Below are 14,356 nucleotides of genomic sequence, written 5' to 3' on the forward strand. Positions count from 1 at the left end.
AGAGGAAGGCTATTTTAAGGTGGAAGAAACCTGAGTGTGTTTCGAAGTTGGAGCCAGCAGAGAAGGAGCCATTTAAGAAGCATTAAGGAAACTGGGGTGAAGAAGGACAATCGGCACCCAGGAGGGGGGTGTAAGGTGGACCAAGCATCCTTCCTGAGGGCAGGTGCTCCAGAGGAGGTGTGCTTGCAGGTCTGGGACGGAAGCAGAGGGAGTCTCATGTCCTGGGGCCTCTCTTGTAAAAGAAGCAGGAGGTAAGGGCACCTGTGCAGAGCCCCGGAGAGAAGGCAGGGGAGGGATCAAGAGTGGGGATGATTCGCAGTAATTCAGCATCACAGAGCAATGGCTGGAGGGGTGGGGGACAGGCCTGGCAAGGGTCCAGCAGGGCCTGGTGGCCATTCCTGGTGCCATCAGTCCACCCAGGGCTGGGATGTTCTTTGGGGGCACTCAGCAGCCCAGGTGCAAGTTCAAAGAACAGAGAGTCACAGCCCTCCAGGGCTGTTTCTCCCAGGAGGTCTCCACGGGAGTGCAGTCAGAGCAGTGAAAGCGGCAGGAGGGGACAGAGCAATGCACCAGAATCTAAGCTGGAGGGGAAGGAAGCAAGGGCAGAGTCGCAGCCCTGAGGGACAGGGAAGGGGAGGAAATGGGGATGTGGTCACAGGACTATCATGAGAATGTCTGAATGAGCAGGTTGAAAGAAGAGAAAGTCTGCCCATAAAGCCCAGCTTCTGAAACAGGTTTAGAGACAGAGGAGACAGAAATCCCTGGGTGGGGAAGGTGGCTGCAGTCTCAGGCCCTCCAACAGGATACAGCACTCACAAGAGTCACTGCTTCTTGGAAGAGAAACACAGTAGCCTTGTAGAATGAGGTGTGCTGGCGTGTGTGTGTGTGTGTGTGTGTGTGTGTGTGTGTGTGTGTGTGTGTGTGGTTTTGTTGTTGTACTTTGCCTAGGTGAGACGTGTACACAGGAAAGCATTCACACAGTCCAAAGGCGTGTACTATAACAATAAACCCCCTCTTCTCACTACAATGAGCTCGCTGGCCCAGAGGGAACCACGCTCCCACTTCCCTCTGGATGGGGCTCCTGTATCCTGTGGCTGAAGGCAGTGGCGGAGGCAGCCCAGGTGGGCTGTGGGGGCTGTGAAGAGGCCTTCCCCACCTGCCCCTCCATCCTAGGTCTCCAACAGCATTTCCCTTCCTAACACACCAGAACGGCTGAGGGCACTGACACTCCTGGCCTCACCCTCAGTCCCCAAATCCTTTCTTGCCTGATTCCACTTCCCTCCACCTCCCTAGTACACCTCCTCCACCTCCTTGCCAGCTCCTCTTCTGCTTTGCCTTTAAGCGGTGGCCCCAGTTCGGCCTCCTCCCTTCTGACCCCATGAACCCCACCTCAACCTGATCCATTTCCACAGCTTCATTTTCCATCTCTAGCATCATCACAGCCCCACACACTAATTGTCATCCTGACAGCTCCCCCTTTATGCCCCTGACATGCCTCAAACTCAACACACCGGAACTGGACCCATCAGCCACCCCCTGGCCCCCCACCTGCAGCAGCCCAGTTGGTTTATGGCCACCCTGCATCTGCTCACTCCAGGACTGAAACAGGCCTCAATTTGGTGAGAAGACATTCCCCTCCTTTGGGCTCTGGGTAGAACAGTGACCCTGGCCTAGAGCATTCTGTACATACAGCTCAGTGCTCCAGGGTTAGCACAGAGTCAAACAGGCCCAGTCACAGCTGAGCCTGGGGTTCGGCCTGAGTGGACTCAGAGATGACCCCCCTCCTTGCTGATAGATTTGAACTTGAGGGGCCATAAAGCCAACTTCCTGCCCCACGTGGGACTCACAGCAGGTACGTTCCATATGTGTGAATCGCATTTCACCCCAACCAAAAATGCACTGGCTGGGCCTGGCTTTTCCCCACTCTAAGAGGAGTGAGTGGAGCCATGGCGGGGGTAGCACCTTGCTCAGGCTGCATAGCTAGTGAATGTGGTGCCAGCGTTCAGACCCAGCAGTGTGATTCCAAGCCCTTGCTCTGACCACAAGACAGTCCACAGGAGGCTGAGGGAAGCGAGCAGACCAAGGCACGGAAGGCAGCAAGGCCCTGCCCTCATCATCAGAGGCCTGACTTGTGGCAGGCCTGAGGACTACCCCTGGGCTTTTCAGCTACATGGGCCAGTAAACTCCCTTCTGCTCAAGCCTCACATCATGTGGGTTTCATATAGTCAGACCAAAAAGGTCCTAACTTATAACACATTACCTCAGTGGGTGGCAGGCATCACCACTCCCTCCGTTATTCAGGCTAGGAGCTAGGGCACTGTCCTCCCTCCTCCCACTCACTCATCCCTCACATCCAACTAGAGACCAAAGCCTGCAACCCAAATATTGCTTGGACCTGTCCCCTTCTTTTCCACCCTAGTCCAGGCCACCACTGTGTTTGCCAGTTTTTGACCACAGCCTCCTTGCTATCTCTACCTGCTCCCACCCACAACTGAACCCTAATTCCCTGGGATCCAGATCTTATTGTGGTCCCATCTGGAGACCTCACTGCTCCCCAGGATAAATTCCACCCCTCTCCAGGCTGCCACCTCTCTGCTCTCACCTTCCTTCACACCCCACTCTAACCATCCTGCTTCTAGGGCACTCGGCCCACACCCCTCTGCATCTCTGCCCAGAATGTTCTTCTTCCCCTTCTTCGCCCCATGAAAATCCATTCAGTACACATCCTCCTCTCTAAGCTGGTCTCCCTATGCTCTGGGATCTGTCGACACCAGCACTTATCATCAATGTTAACTTTAGTTTTGCGAGCAATGCTCTTTAACAGACTGTGAGCCCCTCGAGCATGGACGCTCTGTCTCATTCACCTCCACACCCCTAGTCCCCAGAGCGTGCCTGGCACAGAGTCATCACTCAATAAATACTAATGGAAAAGGTAAATAAATGAAGCAGTCCCAAAACAGGGTGGGTGACTCTCCACATCTTCTCTGAGGATGGTCAGGTTCGGAGAAAATAATATTACATGATAAATTGCCTATTTGAAAGCCTTTTGTCTCCAGACAAGGACATTACCTATTTGATCCTCACAAGGGCATTGTTGCCTTCATTTTATAAATAAAGACACTGAGGTTCAGGAAGGCTTACAACCTAGAATTCACTGAGCACGGTCACAAAATCTGCTCTCATTTTGAGGCACTAGCTGGGGTGGACTCTGACCAAACCCCTATATACCTGGTAGAATGAATCAGAGTTCTTGCTCACACTGGCCACAGGGGGGCAGTGGAGTGTTGGGTGAGAGTCACTGTAGGCCTCACCTACACCCTTAGGAAGATTTGGACTTGAGACTGGAAAAGCCACCACTGGGGAGAGACCTGGGGAGAGGCCTGGCTGTGCTACTTCAGATCTGCCAGAAACAGTTCAAACTGTAAGGGGCAGTAGGAGTAAGGGGAGTAGGAGTAACACTGATGCCAAGAGTCAGGAGCTGAAAACACAGACTATATACCAAAAACTTCTATTACCAGTATGTCTAATAACAAGCCACAGGGCTGATGGGTCATTGCTGGGGCACCCAAGAGTTCCAAATGGGTGACACTAACCACAGCTCTTAGCAAGGACAGGTCACTGGCCTGTCAGATTATGGCCACCCTACCAGAGACAGGACATGTTCATGTTCTCAGAGGCCCAGCAGGCAGGGGCACAGCCAGCATCTGCTGCAGAGCACCCAGGGTGTGTGACCACTTCAGTGCCCAGGACATGAGCAGTCAGCAGGGTCTTTCCTTCCTGAAGTGCCGGCTTTGCAGCCCCATACCCAGGACTACTTCAGGAGACTGAGTGGAGCCAGCTGAGCGCACAGATATTTGGTGGAGGTCTCACCACAATCAGGTTTCTCTATGGATCAAACGCAGCACAGTTCCAGCAGGCTGGAGGGAGCACTCTCTGGAGAACAGACCAGCACGGCTCAGGAATCTGTACGAGACAGCCACCCTCATCTTTGCCGGAAAGGGAGCTGTGCTCTGTGTAAGCCAAGGAATGAACTGGATAAACCCCAACAGCCTTTTCCAGATCAGGGTGAAACTCAGGGACTGGATGAAAGTTAAGGCAAGATCTCCACCCATTTGTTGCCCAGTCTTTCCCCCAAGGCAGCGCAGGCTGACAGAGCTTGCCAGGGATCCAGATGCCCAGCCTCATTCTGTGGCACTCAGAACTACACCACTCCCCCGCCTCACTCCTAGATGTGGCCTGAGAGATGGGGTGACAGCAGCACCCATTTCCCAATTTTCTAAATTCTTTTCCTTCCCACTCAGTCTGACAGCCTTGACCAGGGTCAGGGTTCCATAGCAAACATCTCAGTATCTTCTCCCAGGAACATTGAGGTCCCCAGCTCATGACACCCTGGCTCTCCAAGCCCTGAGCTGAAGGGACAACACGGGCAGAAAGTTGGATGAAGAAAGACTTTACCTCCCCCCCCCTTCCTCCCCTCAGCCCTGCCTGGGTGTCAGCAGACACGATCCTGCTGGAACATAGCCCTACCTGCTATGGAATCTCTGTATGCCCCTAAAACCACCCAGACTTGAACCCAAAGGCCAATCCAGTCATCACCCTTACTTCTGATCCCTCTGCTCTGACCACTGGGATTTTTTTCATAGATGTGTATTCCAGCTGACTCGCTGAGCCCACCCCCACCCTTAGGTTCACACTAGGAAAGCTGAGCCCAGCTGGGGAGCTGCTGCAGCATCTGGAAGGCTGTCCCCAGCAGTGAAAAGGTATCTAACAAGGCCACTGGGAAAGTAAGGACAGGAGGGAGGCATAACATGGGGGCTTGGGGTCCCAGTCTCTGGGGGGTGAGGGAGAGAGGCCGTATTTTGCATCAGCATCCCAAAGAGTAGTAGGAAATGGGGGGACAGGGACAGAGCAAGAGGGGTAACCCAAGGATGTGCTTCTCACTGGGATGCTGCTCCTACCCAAGAGCTCAGAATCAGGAGCCCCAGGGTCCCGTTCCAGTACTGTCATATCACTTTCTTCTCTACGCTTCCCCATTTGTAAAATGAAGGGGTTGCAATGCACATGGAGACTCCTCCACCCAGCTGGGGAAGCAGAGAGCACAGGGAGAAAGGGAGTAAAAGCAGCAGAAGGTATCAGGCTTCACCCAGGGTGGATGAACCTGGATACAATAGAGGAAGCTCCCCTGCCCCCCGAACACAGCAAAGGGAAGTGGCTTGTGTTCCCAGGGTCCAGCTTGCTTCCCATGTGCCAGGAACAAACACACACACCCCTCATTGCCCCAGCCAGTCCTTGCTCCAAAGAGGTGAGGGTGGCATCCTGAGGTGAGATGTCAGCTCAGCAAGGCCAGAGTGGCCGGGCCGCAGGGATTAGCACCAAATCCTGGGCTGCTCTGCATATCATCAGCTTCACAGCTGCTTAGCAGCACCCTGTCCACACTGTCCCCTTGTACCTCCCCACATGTACTAACTTCCTTCTCAGAGGGAAGCTGGGACCCTACCCCTGCAAGCAGGGAGGGGTTCTAGAGTGGGGCAGCAAGAGAGGTAAAGGCAACCCCAACGCACAGCCTCACCCACAGAAACCTGCCAGGAGCCCCCAGGTACAAGGCTGAACAGAGGGACAGTAAAGTCTTTTCTGCCCAAGGTGGCCTTGGCCTGGAATCACCGTCTTTAGGCCACCCAGGCCCTTCCCTCCAGATGGTTCCTGTCCTTAGAGAGCCAGAGGCTGAGAGCCAGATGGAGCCCCCACAGCTGGGAATTGTCAGCCCCAGCTTCCTGGAGAAAGTGCTCCTGAGGCCCCCCCCCCCCCCCCCCCGCAAGTAGTTAGCAACCTTGCCATCTACCACCCCACAAACAAACCACAAAGCTCCTTGCTCTGGGACACCTCTGTCCACCCCCAACCTGAGCAGGGGCTGGGGGAGCTCCCCTTCCCCCTGCACACCTCCCAATCTTCCAGGATCATCCAGGCCCCAGGCTCTGCCCTCCCATCCCTGCCTCAAGAGGGAGGTCACAGTGAGAAATCTTACTCAGTTTACTCAAGCCCCTCTAGAGGCAGGCTTCTAGGAGCCGAGAACGCAGAAGCCTAAGGCCTAGGTTGTCTGAGTTTCTGTCAGTCTCTCCTCCACCACCCAGTGGAATGGGCAGTGCTGGGGCACTGCAGAGTTGGGGCTGGAGCAAAGCGGATGTGGGGAAGAAAGTCTCCAAAGTACACTGTGACCCCTCCAAACTACCTTCTCTTCCATCCGCCCTACCTCCCCCTCTCCCAGTTACAGTGACTGCCAGTTCAAGAAAAAAGACCTGGGTGGGGGCACTACTGCAGGAGAGATGATGGGGGAGGGGAAGGAGCAGCCCCTTCCCTCAAATCCTGGCACATGGGGTGGGGAGGGGGGCAGCTACAGGACCTATCTTGGGGACTTCCAGAGGTGCTAAGGAGCTGATGTGACTGTCCGTCCTCTGCCCCCTCGCTCACCTGTGCAGCCCGCCAGGCTCCAGGAAGGAGCCTAAGCCTCAGCTCTGCAGCAGCCCTCACCTCCTGGTGGCACCAGCACCACAGCAGCTCCCTCTCAGTTGTGCACGCAGTTCAAAGGCTGCCTGGACATTGCAACTCCCGAGTACAGCCGGGTGCCTAGGAGTCCTCGCTGCCAGGCTCTGCCTCAGGGGATGCTTGTCGCTCGTGGGCCAACAGAGCAGTCAGACCCTGGGCACGGAGGAGGAGGCCGCCTCCCAGGAACAGGACCCCGCAGAGTACGAGCAGTGACAGCACACCCAGCACAGCTGCCTGCACAGGGAACGGCCCTTCAGGGAGCTCCGGCTGCACCCCAGACTGGTTGCAGCAGCTCAGCCAGGCGGTTCTGGCCACGGAGCCCACTGTGGAGCCCGCCTGAGAAGCATTCATGCTTCGGCGCCAGCTGCCCAGATGTGCGCAGGACCCTCAGATGTGCGAGAGCCGGGACTGGCAGGCTGACCATGACTGCCTCTGGGAGGGACCTAAGGGGCGGATCCCAGTAGCCCTAAGCCCCCACCCCTTGCGCAGAGTGCTCTGGCGCTTCCTAGACAAAGGGCTCCTGCAGTGTGGACTATGGCCCAGCTTCAAGGCCAGGAGCACATCTTCTTGTCCCCAAGGCCCACACACATAGACATGAGAATCTGGCCTATGCACCCAACAAGCAAAATCCAGGAATCCTGTCCCCAAGGCTCTCCCTCCCCCTTGGCAAAGGAAAAGCTCTTCCAGAGCCCATCCCAGGTGCTGGCTGGGGTGCTGCCAGCTGAGCAGGAAACCAGCAGGGGCCATCCCTATTTCTGGGTTTTCTGCCCCTGGGCCAAAGCTCAGTACAGCTAGATGGCCCAGGTGGCCACTGGAACAGGAGATAAATGAGTGGCCTCTAAGACCTGAGAGATGCCAATTCTTCCTCCCCTTTGGGAGCCTCCTAGGGCTTGACAAGCAGGTCAGTGCCTCCTTGGCCCCACGCAGGGAGGGAGGACACGGGGACTTTAGGGCATACCCCCATTCCTTTGTTCAGGCCCCAGAGGGCAGAAAGAGTTACAGACCAATGGGAAAGCAGATTTTAGTCACCAAAGCTTGGGCTCTGACCTTGAGTAAATCAGTCCCCTACCTGGGGAAATCACAATGCCAAGAGGGATGGAGATGTTACTGTCCTGTCCACCAATGGGAGCTTGCTGCCAGCTGGGTATCTCACAGCCAAGCTAGCGTGGGAGAGGAGCAGAGTCTGGCTGCAGAAAAGGAGAAAGTCTGGAGAAGCTGGGATAGAGGGAAGACCCTCCTGCACAGGTCTCCTGAGAAACCCTGTAGCAACCTTGAGCTCTTTAAAACAAAGGTCACTGCTAGTAAACACCTGTGTCATCCAACCCTTCAGAAGAGATTAACTGATGGCCAGCTAGGAGGAAAAGGTCCCCCAGACTACAGCAGGCCAAGTAGGGATCACACGCCATTAAGGACTTGCTGGGAATGGGCCTGCCCCATCTCCAAACCCCCAAGTTCTCCAATTCCCCAGAGATCAAGCATAGGACATCAAAAACCTGGCATGAAATATCACATAGCCAAAAACAGTTTGGAATGAGAAAAATGTGCAAACACTTCCTGGCATTCCTGGCTACTACCTACCTGCTCCAGAACCAGGGGCAAGACCCTCCCCCACCCCAACCATTTCTCCCTTGACACCGCTCCCTACACACAGTTCATTTGGTCTGTTAAAACTGGCCCAGATGTAACAAAAAATCATTGTAAAATATGAAATCAATAAAAAGCACACAATGGAGTTCACTGACTTTGAATGTGCATGTGTTGAAATGAATGCGAGTTACCGAAGCAATGTCCTAACTACAAGCCAGGGCCAGCCCAACCTGGAAGAAGTGTCACCAGACACCAATCTCAAGCTGGCCCATCTCTCTCCAGAGATAAACCCCAAATCAAATGAGCTCTCTGGTATATGTTGGGCCTGTGTGATCTATGAAGATATTCTTCGGAGCCATCATTAAGCAAGAACACATAAAGGCCAGGAATGTTACAGCTTCCTTAGGAAGGGAGGAGAAACAGCACTGTCATATCTAAAAGCAATAGAGCCTCCTGGCTGGGTAGCTCACTTGGTTAAAGCATCGTCCTGACACAAGGTTTAGAGTTCAATCCCTGGTCAGGGCACATAAAGGATCAACCAATGAATGCATAAATAAGTGAACAACAAATTGATGTCTCTCTCTCACTCTCTCCCTCTCCCTTCCTCTCGCTCTAAAATCAATCAATAATTTTTTTTTTTTTTTAAATAAATAAAAGCAATAGATCCTGACCTGGGTCCTCATTCAAAGGACTAACCAGGTCACACCTGGGTGGATAATATTATGTGAATGTCCAACAAAGTACAAAATAGGTGGGCAAACAGGGCAGTTAGACCCTGAGCATGGAGGAAGAGGAGGCTGCCTCCCAGGAACAGGACCCCACAGAGTACAAGCAGTGACAGCACATCCAGCACAGCTGCCTACACTGTGAGCAGGCCTTCAGGGACCTCCAGCTGTACCCCAGACTGGTTAGAGCAGGAGCTCAGTCAGGCTTTAATCTATCTGTAATCCTAACCCATTCCCCTCATCTTGGAATAATACCCTCAACACACACCTGTGTCCCCGCAAGTCTGCCAGAAAGTGTTAATGTTTCAGGGCCGAACACAAGGCAAGGGAGAGATGGCTCAGCCCAAATTCATATTTTCAACTTTATTCATCATCCTAGTGATGGTGTTTCTGTACAGTGGAGAAGGAAGCGGGACCCACCAGTGGGGTGGTAAGATAGTATTGGCCTGACTGGACTGTCAGTGAAGGTTACAAGGCTAACCAGAGACTGGCAACCACAAATCAAGAAAGCCAGGGGATGGCCCTTCCAAGTCCTATCAAGGACCCAGAAAAGGCTCCAGAGCCCCAAGGGCCTAACAGTACAATCCCCAGAAGCCAAGGTGTGCAACCCATCAAGGAGCACCCAAGGCACCCAGCACAGCTTAGAGAGCAAGGGTGTCTTTGATGAGCCTGCGCATGGTGGTGGTGACTGAGGTGCCCAGGGCATCAGTGATTTGGAAGGAGATCTTGTAGAGGTAGGGCTGCACGTCCCGCAAGCCTGTGTCAAACACGTTGTCCACCTCCGACTGCGTGGGCATCTTGGGCAAGTACTCATGCCGATTCATCACCTCCACGATGTTGATTATCTTCTCGCAGAGCTTCTCACCCACCTTCTCCCGGCAGATCTGCCGCTCCTGCTCCGTGGCCAGGGCTACCACATGCACCTTGACTGTCCACACTTCCCAGGGGATGCACTCGTCTGAGAAAGGCCAGCGAGACTTCTTCTTCTGGTAGAACTCCAAAGACATCTGCCCCAGTCCATCGCCACCTGAGTTGCGCAGTGCATCCTGGGGAAGAAGAGGTAGCAGATGGACAGGCTAAGACAGGAGTTCTCATCCTGTGAGCACTTGCTTCCCATGCCCCAAGGAGTTACGCTGTCCTAGCTGTATTAGTCCTTTAGGAAGGGCAGAGAATGAGAAACAGAGGAGGTAAAGGATTTGGGTGATGTGACAGCAAACTGCCTGCTTAAAATTGAGTGGTTCAAGCAAAACAACAAAATCTGTCTCCTTGCCCAACTCCCCCAGCTTTGTTCAGAACTGATGTTTTTTAAGCACTTATTCTGGGCCAGGCACTTTACATACACAATCCCACTCACTCCTCTCAACAACTCTGGGAGGCAGAAATATTGAGGCAAAATGAAGCTCAGAGTCAAGCTGTCTTGCCAAAAGTCATGGGCCAGTGAATGGCTGTGCCAGGGTTTGAATCCAGAGGCTAACCAGAGACTGGCAACCACAAATCAAGAAAGCCAGGGAATGGCCCTTCCAAGTCCTATCAAGGACTATTTGTCCTATTTGTCTGATTTCAAAATCCTTTCTTTTCACCTTTACATGAAGGGCATTCCTGCTCCTTCCACAGCCCCACTCCTTTGGCCCCCATCCTTCAAAATGTACTCCAACATCTCCTATTCTCCAGGTAAATCCTATTTGCCTTGTCTGCTGCCAATTAAGCATAACCCTTCCACTTTGTTCCCTCAATGACAAACTAAACTTACAGTCTCTAAAGAAAAACTGTTGGGACTATAAAGCCCAATGATCCTTGATTAGAAAGAAGGAAGCCAAGGAACAGAAGAAGGAAGGGAGAGAAAGGACAGATCAGAGATGGCTGCTTCTCCCTCTTCTCATCTGAGAAGCAAATGGGATCATCTGGTCCAATAATTCTGCCCACATTCCCCCCACCTCACACTCCTCCGCCTAGGGCAGGCAGAACCCTTTCCACCTCAGTTATATAGAACCAACCCAGAGAGTAAGGATGCTTCCCTCAAGTCCTAACAGGACTGTGCCACACCCTACCTTGAATTCGCCAACAACCTTGCGCAGGGCACGGTCCAGCTCCTCAGAGGAGACACGCACATAGGTGAAATCGATGAAGTCACAGTCCACATCCTGGGTGCCCACGGTGCCGATGGAATAGGTGCCCTCCTTCTTGTAGTGAAACTTGCCCGTGCTGCGGTGAAGGAGCACCGTGTGCAGCACAGCCAACATGGCCTCCTCCACCTGCCGCCCCTCCACCGACACCTCCAGCACCTCTGAGCGACAGTTCATCCTGCAGCCCGTGGCCCACAACAGGGTGGGGACAGGAGTAAAGTCAGGGGAGCTTCACCCCACCCAGGGGCTGCCCTGCAAGAGCCAGGTTAGAATGCTGACACCTTCTGAATGACCCGCATGTTACCTGTTCACTGCCTTCTAGGCCAGCCCAGCCCCTGCCCCCATAGCCTTTCTCTGCATTTCGGCAGCACCTACTCTCAGAGAACCTTAGACTACTGGGGGTCAGAAAAGGGGAGAGCTTTAAAGTTACCAGGCCAAGCAAGCTGCCAAGGTTTGAATTCCATTATGGTATTCAGTGTGAGTTACAACACATGCTCACTGTGCAACACCTGTCAGGCACTGGCCATTAAAGGCAAACACGGCCCCTGCCCTTGAGAAGCTGCCAAGATGGAGGCGAGACAGGCAGGCAAATGTTACCAGCGGCAAGACTACAAGGTGGGAGTAGGAAAAGGAAGTCTGACTTCCGGGGACCTTGAATGACCAGGTTAAGGATTTAGACCCTGTCCTGAGGGCAGAGAAGAGTCGATGCCTCACTGTGTCAAGACCAAATCTGTGCATTAGAAAGTAAACTCTGGCTCTTCACTATTTGGGGCCACAAAATGCTCTGAGAAGTCGATTGCAGCTAAGAAGACTCGGCTTTAAAACCTGACTGACCATGTACATACACACCAAATCTCGCTTATTTCCAGGACCACCCCAGACTCGAGGGTAAAAATTTGCCAATTTAAAGCAGAAAGGCTGGGAAAGAAGCCCAGTTAGAGGCCACTACAGTGGTGGCAGTTACAGAGGCAGCAAACTGGATGTGGGGGGAATGAAGTGCAGAGTGTGGGAGTTTCTGTGTCCAGCAGTCCTGGGTTTGAATTCCAGCTCTCCCATATATTGCTGTGACCTTAAGCAAATCACACAACCTCTCTGAGTCTGTTTTCCTATCTGCAAATTTGGATTGTTGTGAAGATTAAGTAAAACAACACATGTAAAACATAATAAACAGTGGTTAAGAACAGTGACTCTGAAGCCAGACAGCCTGAGTTGGAACCCTAGCTCTGCCAATTGCTCACTGTGTGGTCTGGGGCAAGCTGCTTAACTCCTATGTGCCTTAGTTTCTCCAATCTATAAAAAGGGGATTTTATCAACAGCTACCTTAAAAGGGTTGTCTAGGGGATTAGATGAGTTAGCATCTCTAAAGCGCTTAACACAGAACCTGGCAAGCAGTAAACATGCAGTACATATTAACTGCTATAGTTACTATATTGTAATTACTGCAAGATGACGCAAGGCAAAGCGAATACACTGCTGGAGGGAGTGGAAAGAAAAGAACAGACTTGAGAACCAAAACTTAGTAAGCAACTGAATGTGAGCCCAGAGGGAGACTAGAAGTCAAGTTTCTTAGCTGAGAGTGTTCAGCTCACAAACCTCTGGACAGGAATCTCAGTACCGCCCACACCAGATCGCTCCATCTTTAGACAGTTCTACTGAAAGAATCTCTCTACTGCTTCAAACCATTAGTCTGTTTTGATATAAGGAGCCACACAGAATAAATCTCACCCTTTCCCACAAAGGAGCCTTTCATATATTTAGAGGCAACCCTCTTCCATCACCCCGACCCCTTCTACAGGTTAAAGATCTCCATTCCCCCATAAACACGCCAGCTCAACATCACACCTTATCTCCTCAGGGTCCTGACAGCTCTTTTCTAAGTTCATTTCAGTTTGTCTATAGCCCCTTAAACTCAGTGCTCACCACCGAGCACACAGGGCAGAACCAGAAATCAAACTGGCTCTGCTTCTCACTTGGCAACCAGCCGAGCCCACCTGTACCAGCAGTCATCTTTTCACAGGTGTATCCTGTGCTGTCTCTCCCACTAGGCAGGCAGTTCCTTAAAGGCAGGGGCTGTTCTATTCATCATCAGAAACTCAGTACCTGGAACCTGGTACGAAATTACTGTTCAATTCATCCTGACCCAGGAATTCCTGGACCTTCCAAGAGTTGCTGGATTGGTTTCTCCTGCACTCTTAGATCAAGGATGAGCAGGGCTTTCTTGTTCATTTCTGCCCTCTAGTTTAACTCCACCCAGCAGTTTCCCATCTAGAGACTCCCAGCTCTGATCCAGCTCCCTTTTCTTCCACAACTTCTCCCTCTGGAGTCCCCCCACGAACCTTCAAAGAGGCCATACATCTCTTCACTTTTGTCCCAAGCCCAGGCTCTTCCCTCATTCTCAGCGCTATTCTAGATTCTACTTCTCCAGGGAATCAGTACTGACCAACTCCAGCCTCCTTCCCACAGCGGACACCTTTGGTCTGTGATGAGCTTGTCTGTCCCCTCAACCTCACCTCTGCCTCCGGTGAGCAGAAAGTTCTCCAAAACTGGGCCTTGGGAGTCTCGTCATTCTTTCCCCCCAAGGCCCAGGTATGCAGACCACAGGGGCAGTGACTGAACGATGTCTTCTCAAAGCCAGGCAGGCGCTCAGAGCACCCCCACACTCACCTTCTGCGTACAGGCTGAAGCGGGATCTCTCAGGTTCGGATCATCCCCTTCCTCCTCCTCCTCCTCACGCCGGGCACGATCTCCGCAGGTCCGCCCTCCGCGCGGACGATCGAGCACAAGGACTAAGAGAAAAACCAGAAAGCATTCGGCTAGGCATCAAGAGACTCAAGCTGGACTCAGGACAAACTTCCGGCCTGGGTCCCGTTTTTCCCGCCACGCCCCCAGAATCTCCACAGTTCGGGTACCAGGGGTGGGAGCGGAATCCGCAGAGATCTCGGGGGCGACGTCCCGCACCCCACCTAGCTGAGCTCGGGAGTTCGAGGCGCGCCCTCCCTCCTGCCGGCCCACGGAACGCCCGCGCTTGCCCAGGAGAAGGGGGCAGGTGGTTAGAACGGGGCCCTACCTCCCCGAACCCGCGCTCAGGACCCGCCGCCACGCAACCGCGCTACCCGCGGCGCCGGACCACCACCGCTGGAGGCGACGCCGGCCCGGAAACCCGTGCCCCGCCCCCGCGAGCCAGACAGACCCACCTGCCCCAGGGGCCACGGGCCAGGGCGAGCACGGCCGGCCGAGCCTTGACACAAGTGCAGCGGCCCAGGCCGTTTCACATTCATGCGAGGGGACAAATAAAGTCCTATATGCTTTCTGTATTTGTATGTTACCTTGTTCTTGGTTATTTTTCTGACTTTAAGATTTGATAGTGCGAGCTCTCCCCCT

At 53.3% G+C, this 14,356-nt stretch overlaps 2 protein-coding genes across 2 annotated transcripts; both read right to left on the minus strand.

The window, feature by feature from the left end:
• Positions 1 to 6,621: 6,621 nt before the first annotated feature.
• Positions 6,622 to 6,891, minus strand: SMIM41 (small integral membrane protein 41). Its single transcript, XM_087813917.1, has one exon. It carries the CDS (start codon positions 6,889 to 6,891, stop codon positions 6,622 to 6,624), a length of 270 nt encoding a protein of 89 aa, XP_087670043.1.
• Positions 6,892 to 9,190: 2,299 nt separating this feature from the next.
• ATG101 (autophagy related 101) lies at positions 9,191 to 13,737 on the minus strand. The gene is made up of 3 exons (XM_016201087.2): positions 13,640 to 13,737; positions 10,901 to 11,227; positions 9,191 to 9,898 (listed from the first exon to the last, which is right to left on the minus strand). The coding sequence occupies exons 2-3, from the start codon at positions 11,150 to 11,152 to the stop codon at positions 9,494 to 9,496; spliced, it is 657 nt and encodes a 218-aa protein (XP_016056573.1). The 5' UTR covers positions 11,153 to 11,227; positions 13,640 to 13,737; the 3' UTR covers positions 9,191 to 9,493.
• Between the last annotated feature and the right edge of the window lie 619 nt (positions 13,738 to 14,356).

Source organism: Miniopterus natalensis, chromosome 2 (assembly GCF_054644295.1).
Source record: "Miniopterus natalensis isolate mMinNat1 chromosome 2, mMinNat1.hap1, whole genome shotgun sequence".
Taxonomy (NCBI): Eukaryota; Metazoa; Chordata; class Mammalia; order Chiroptera; family Miniopteridae; genus Miniopterus; species Miniopterus natalensis.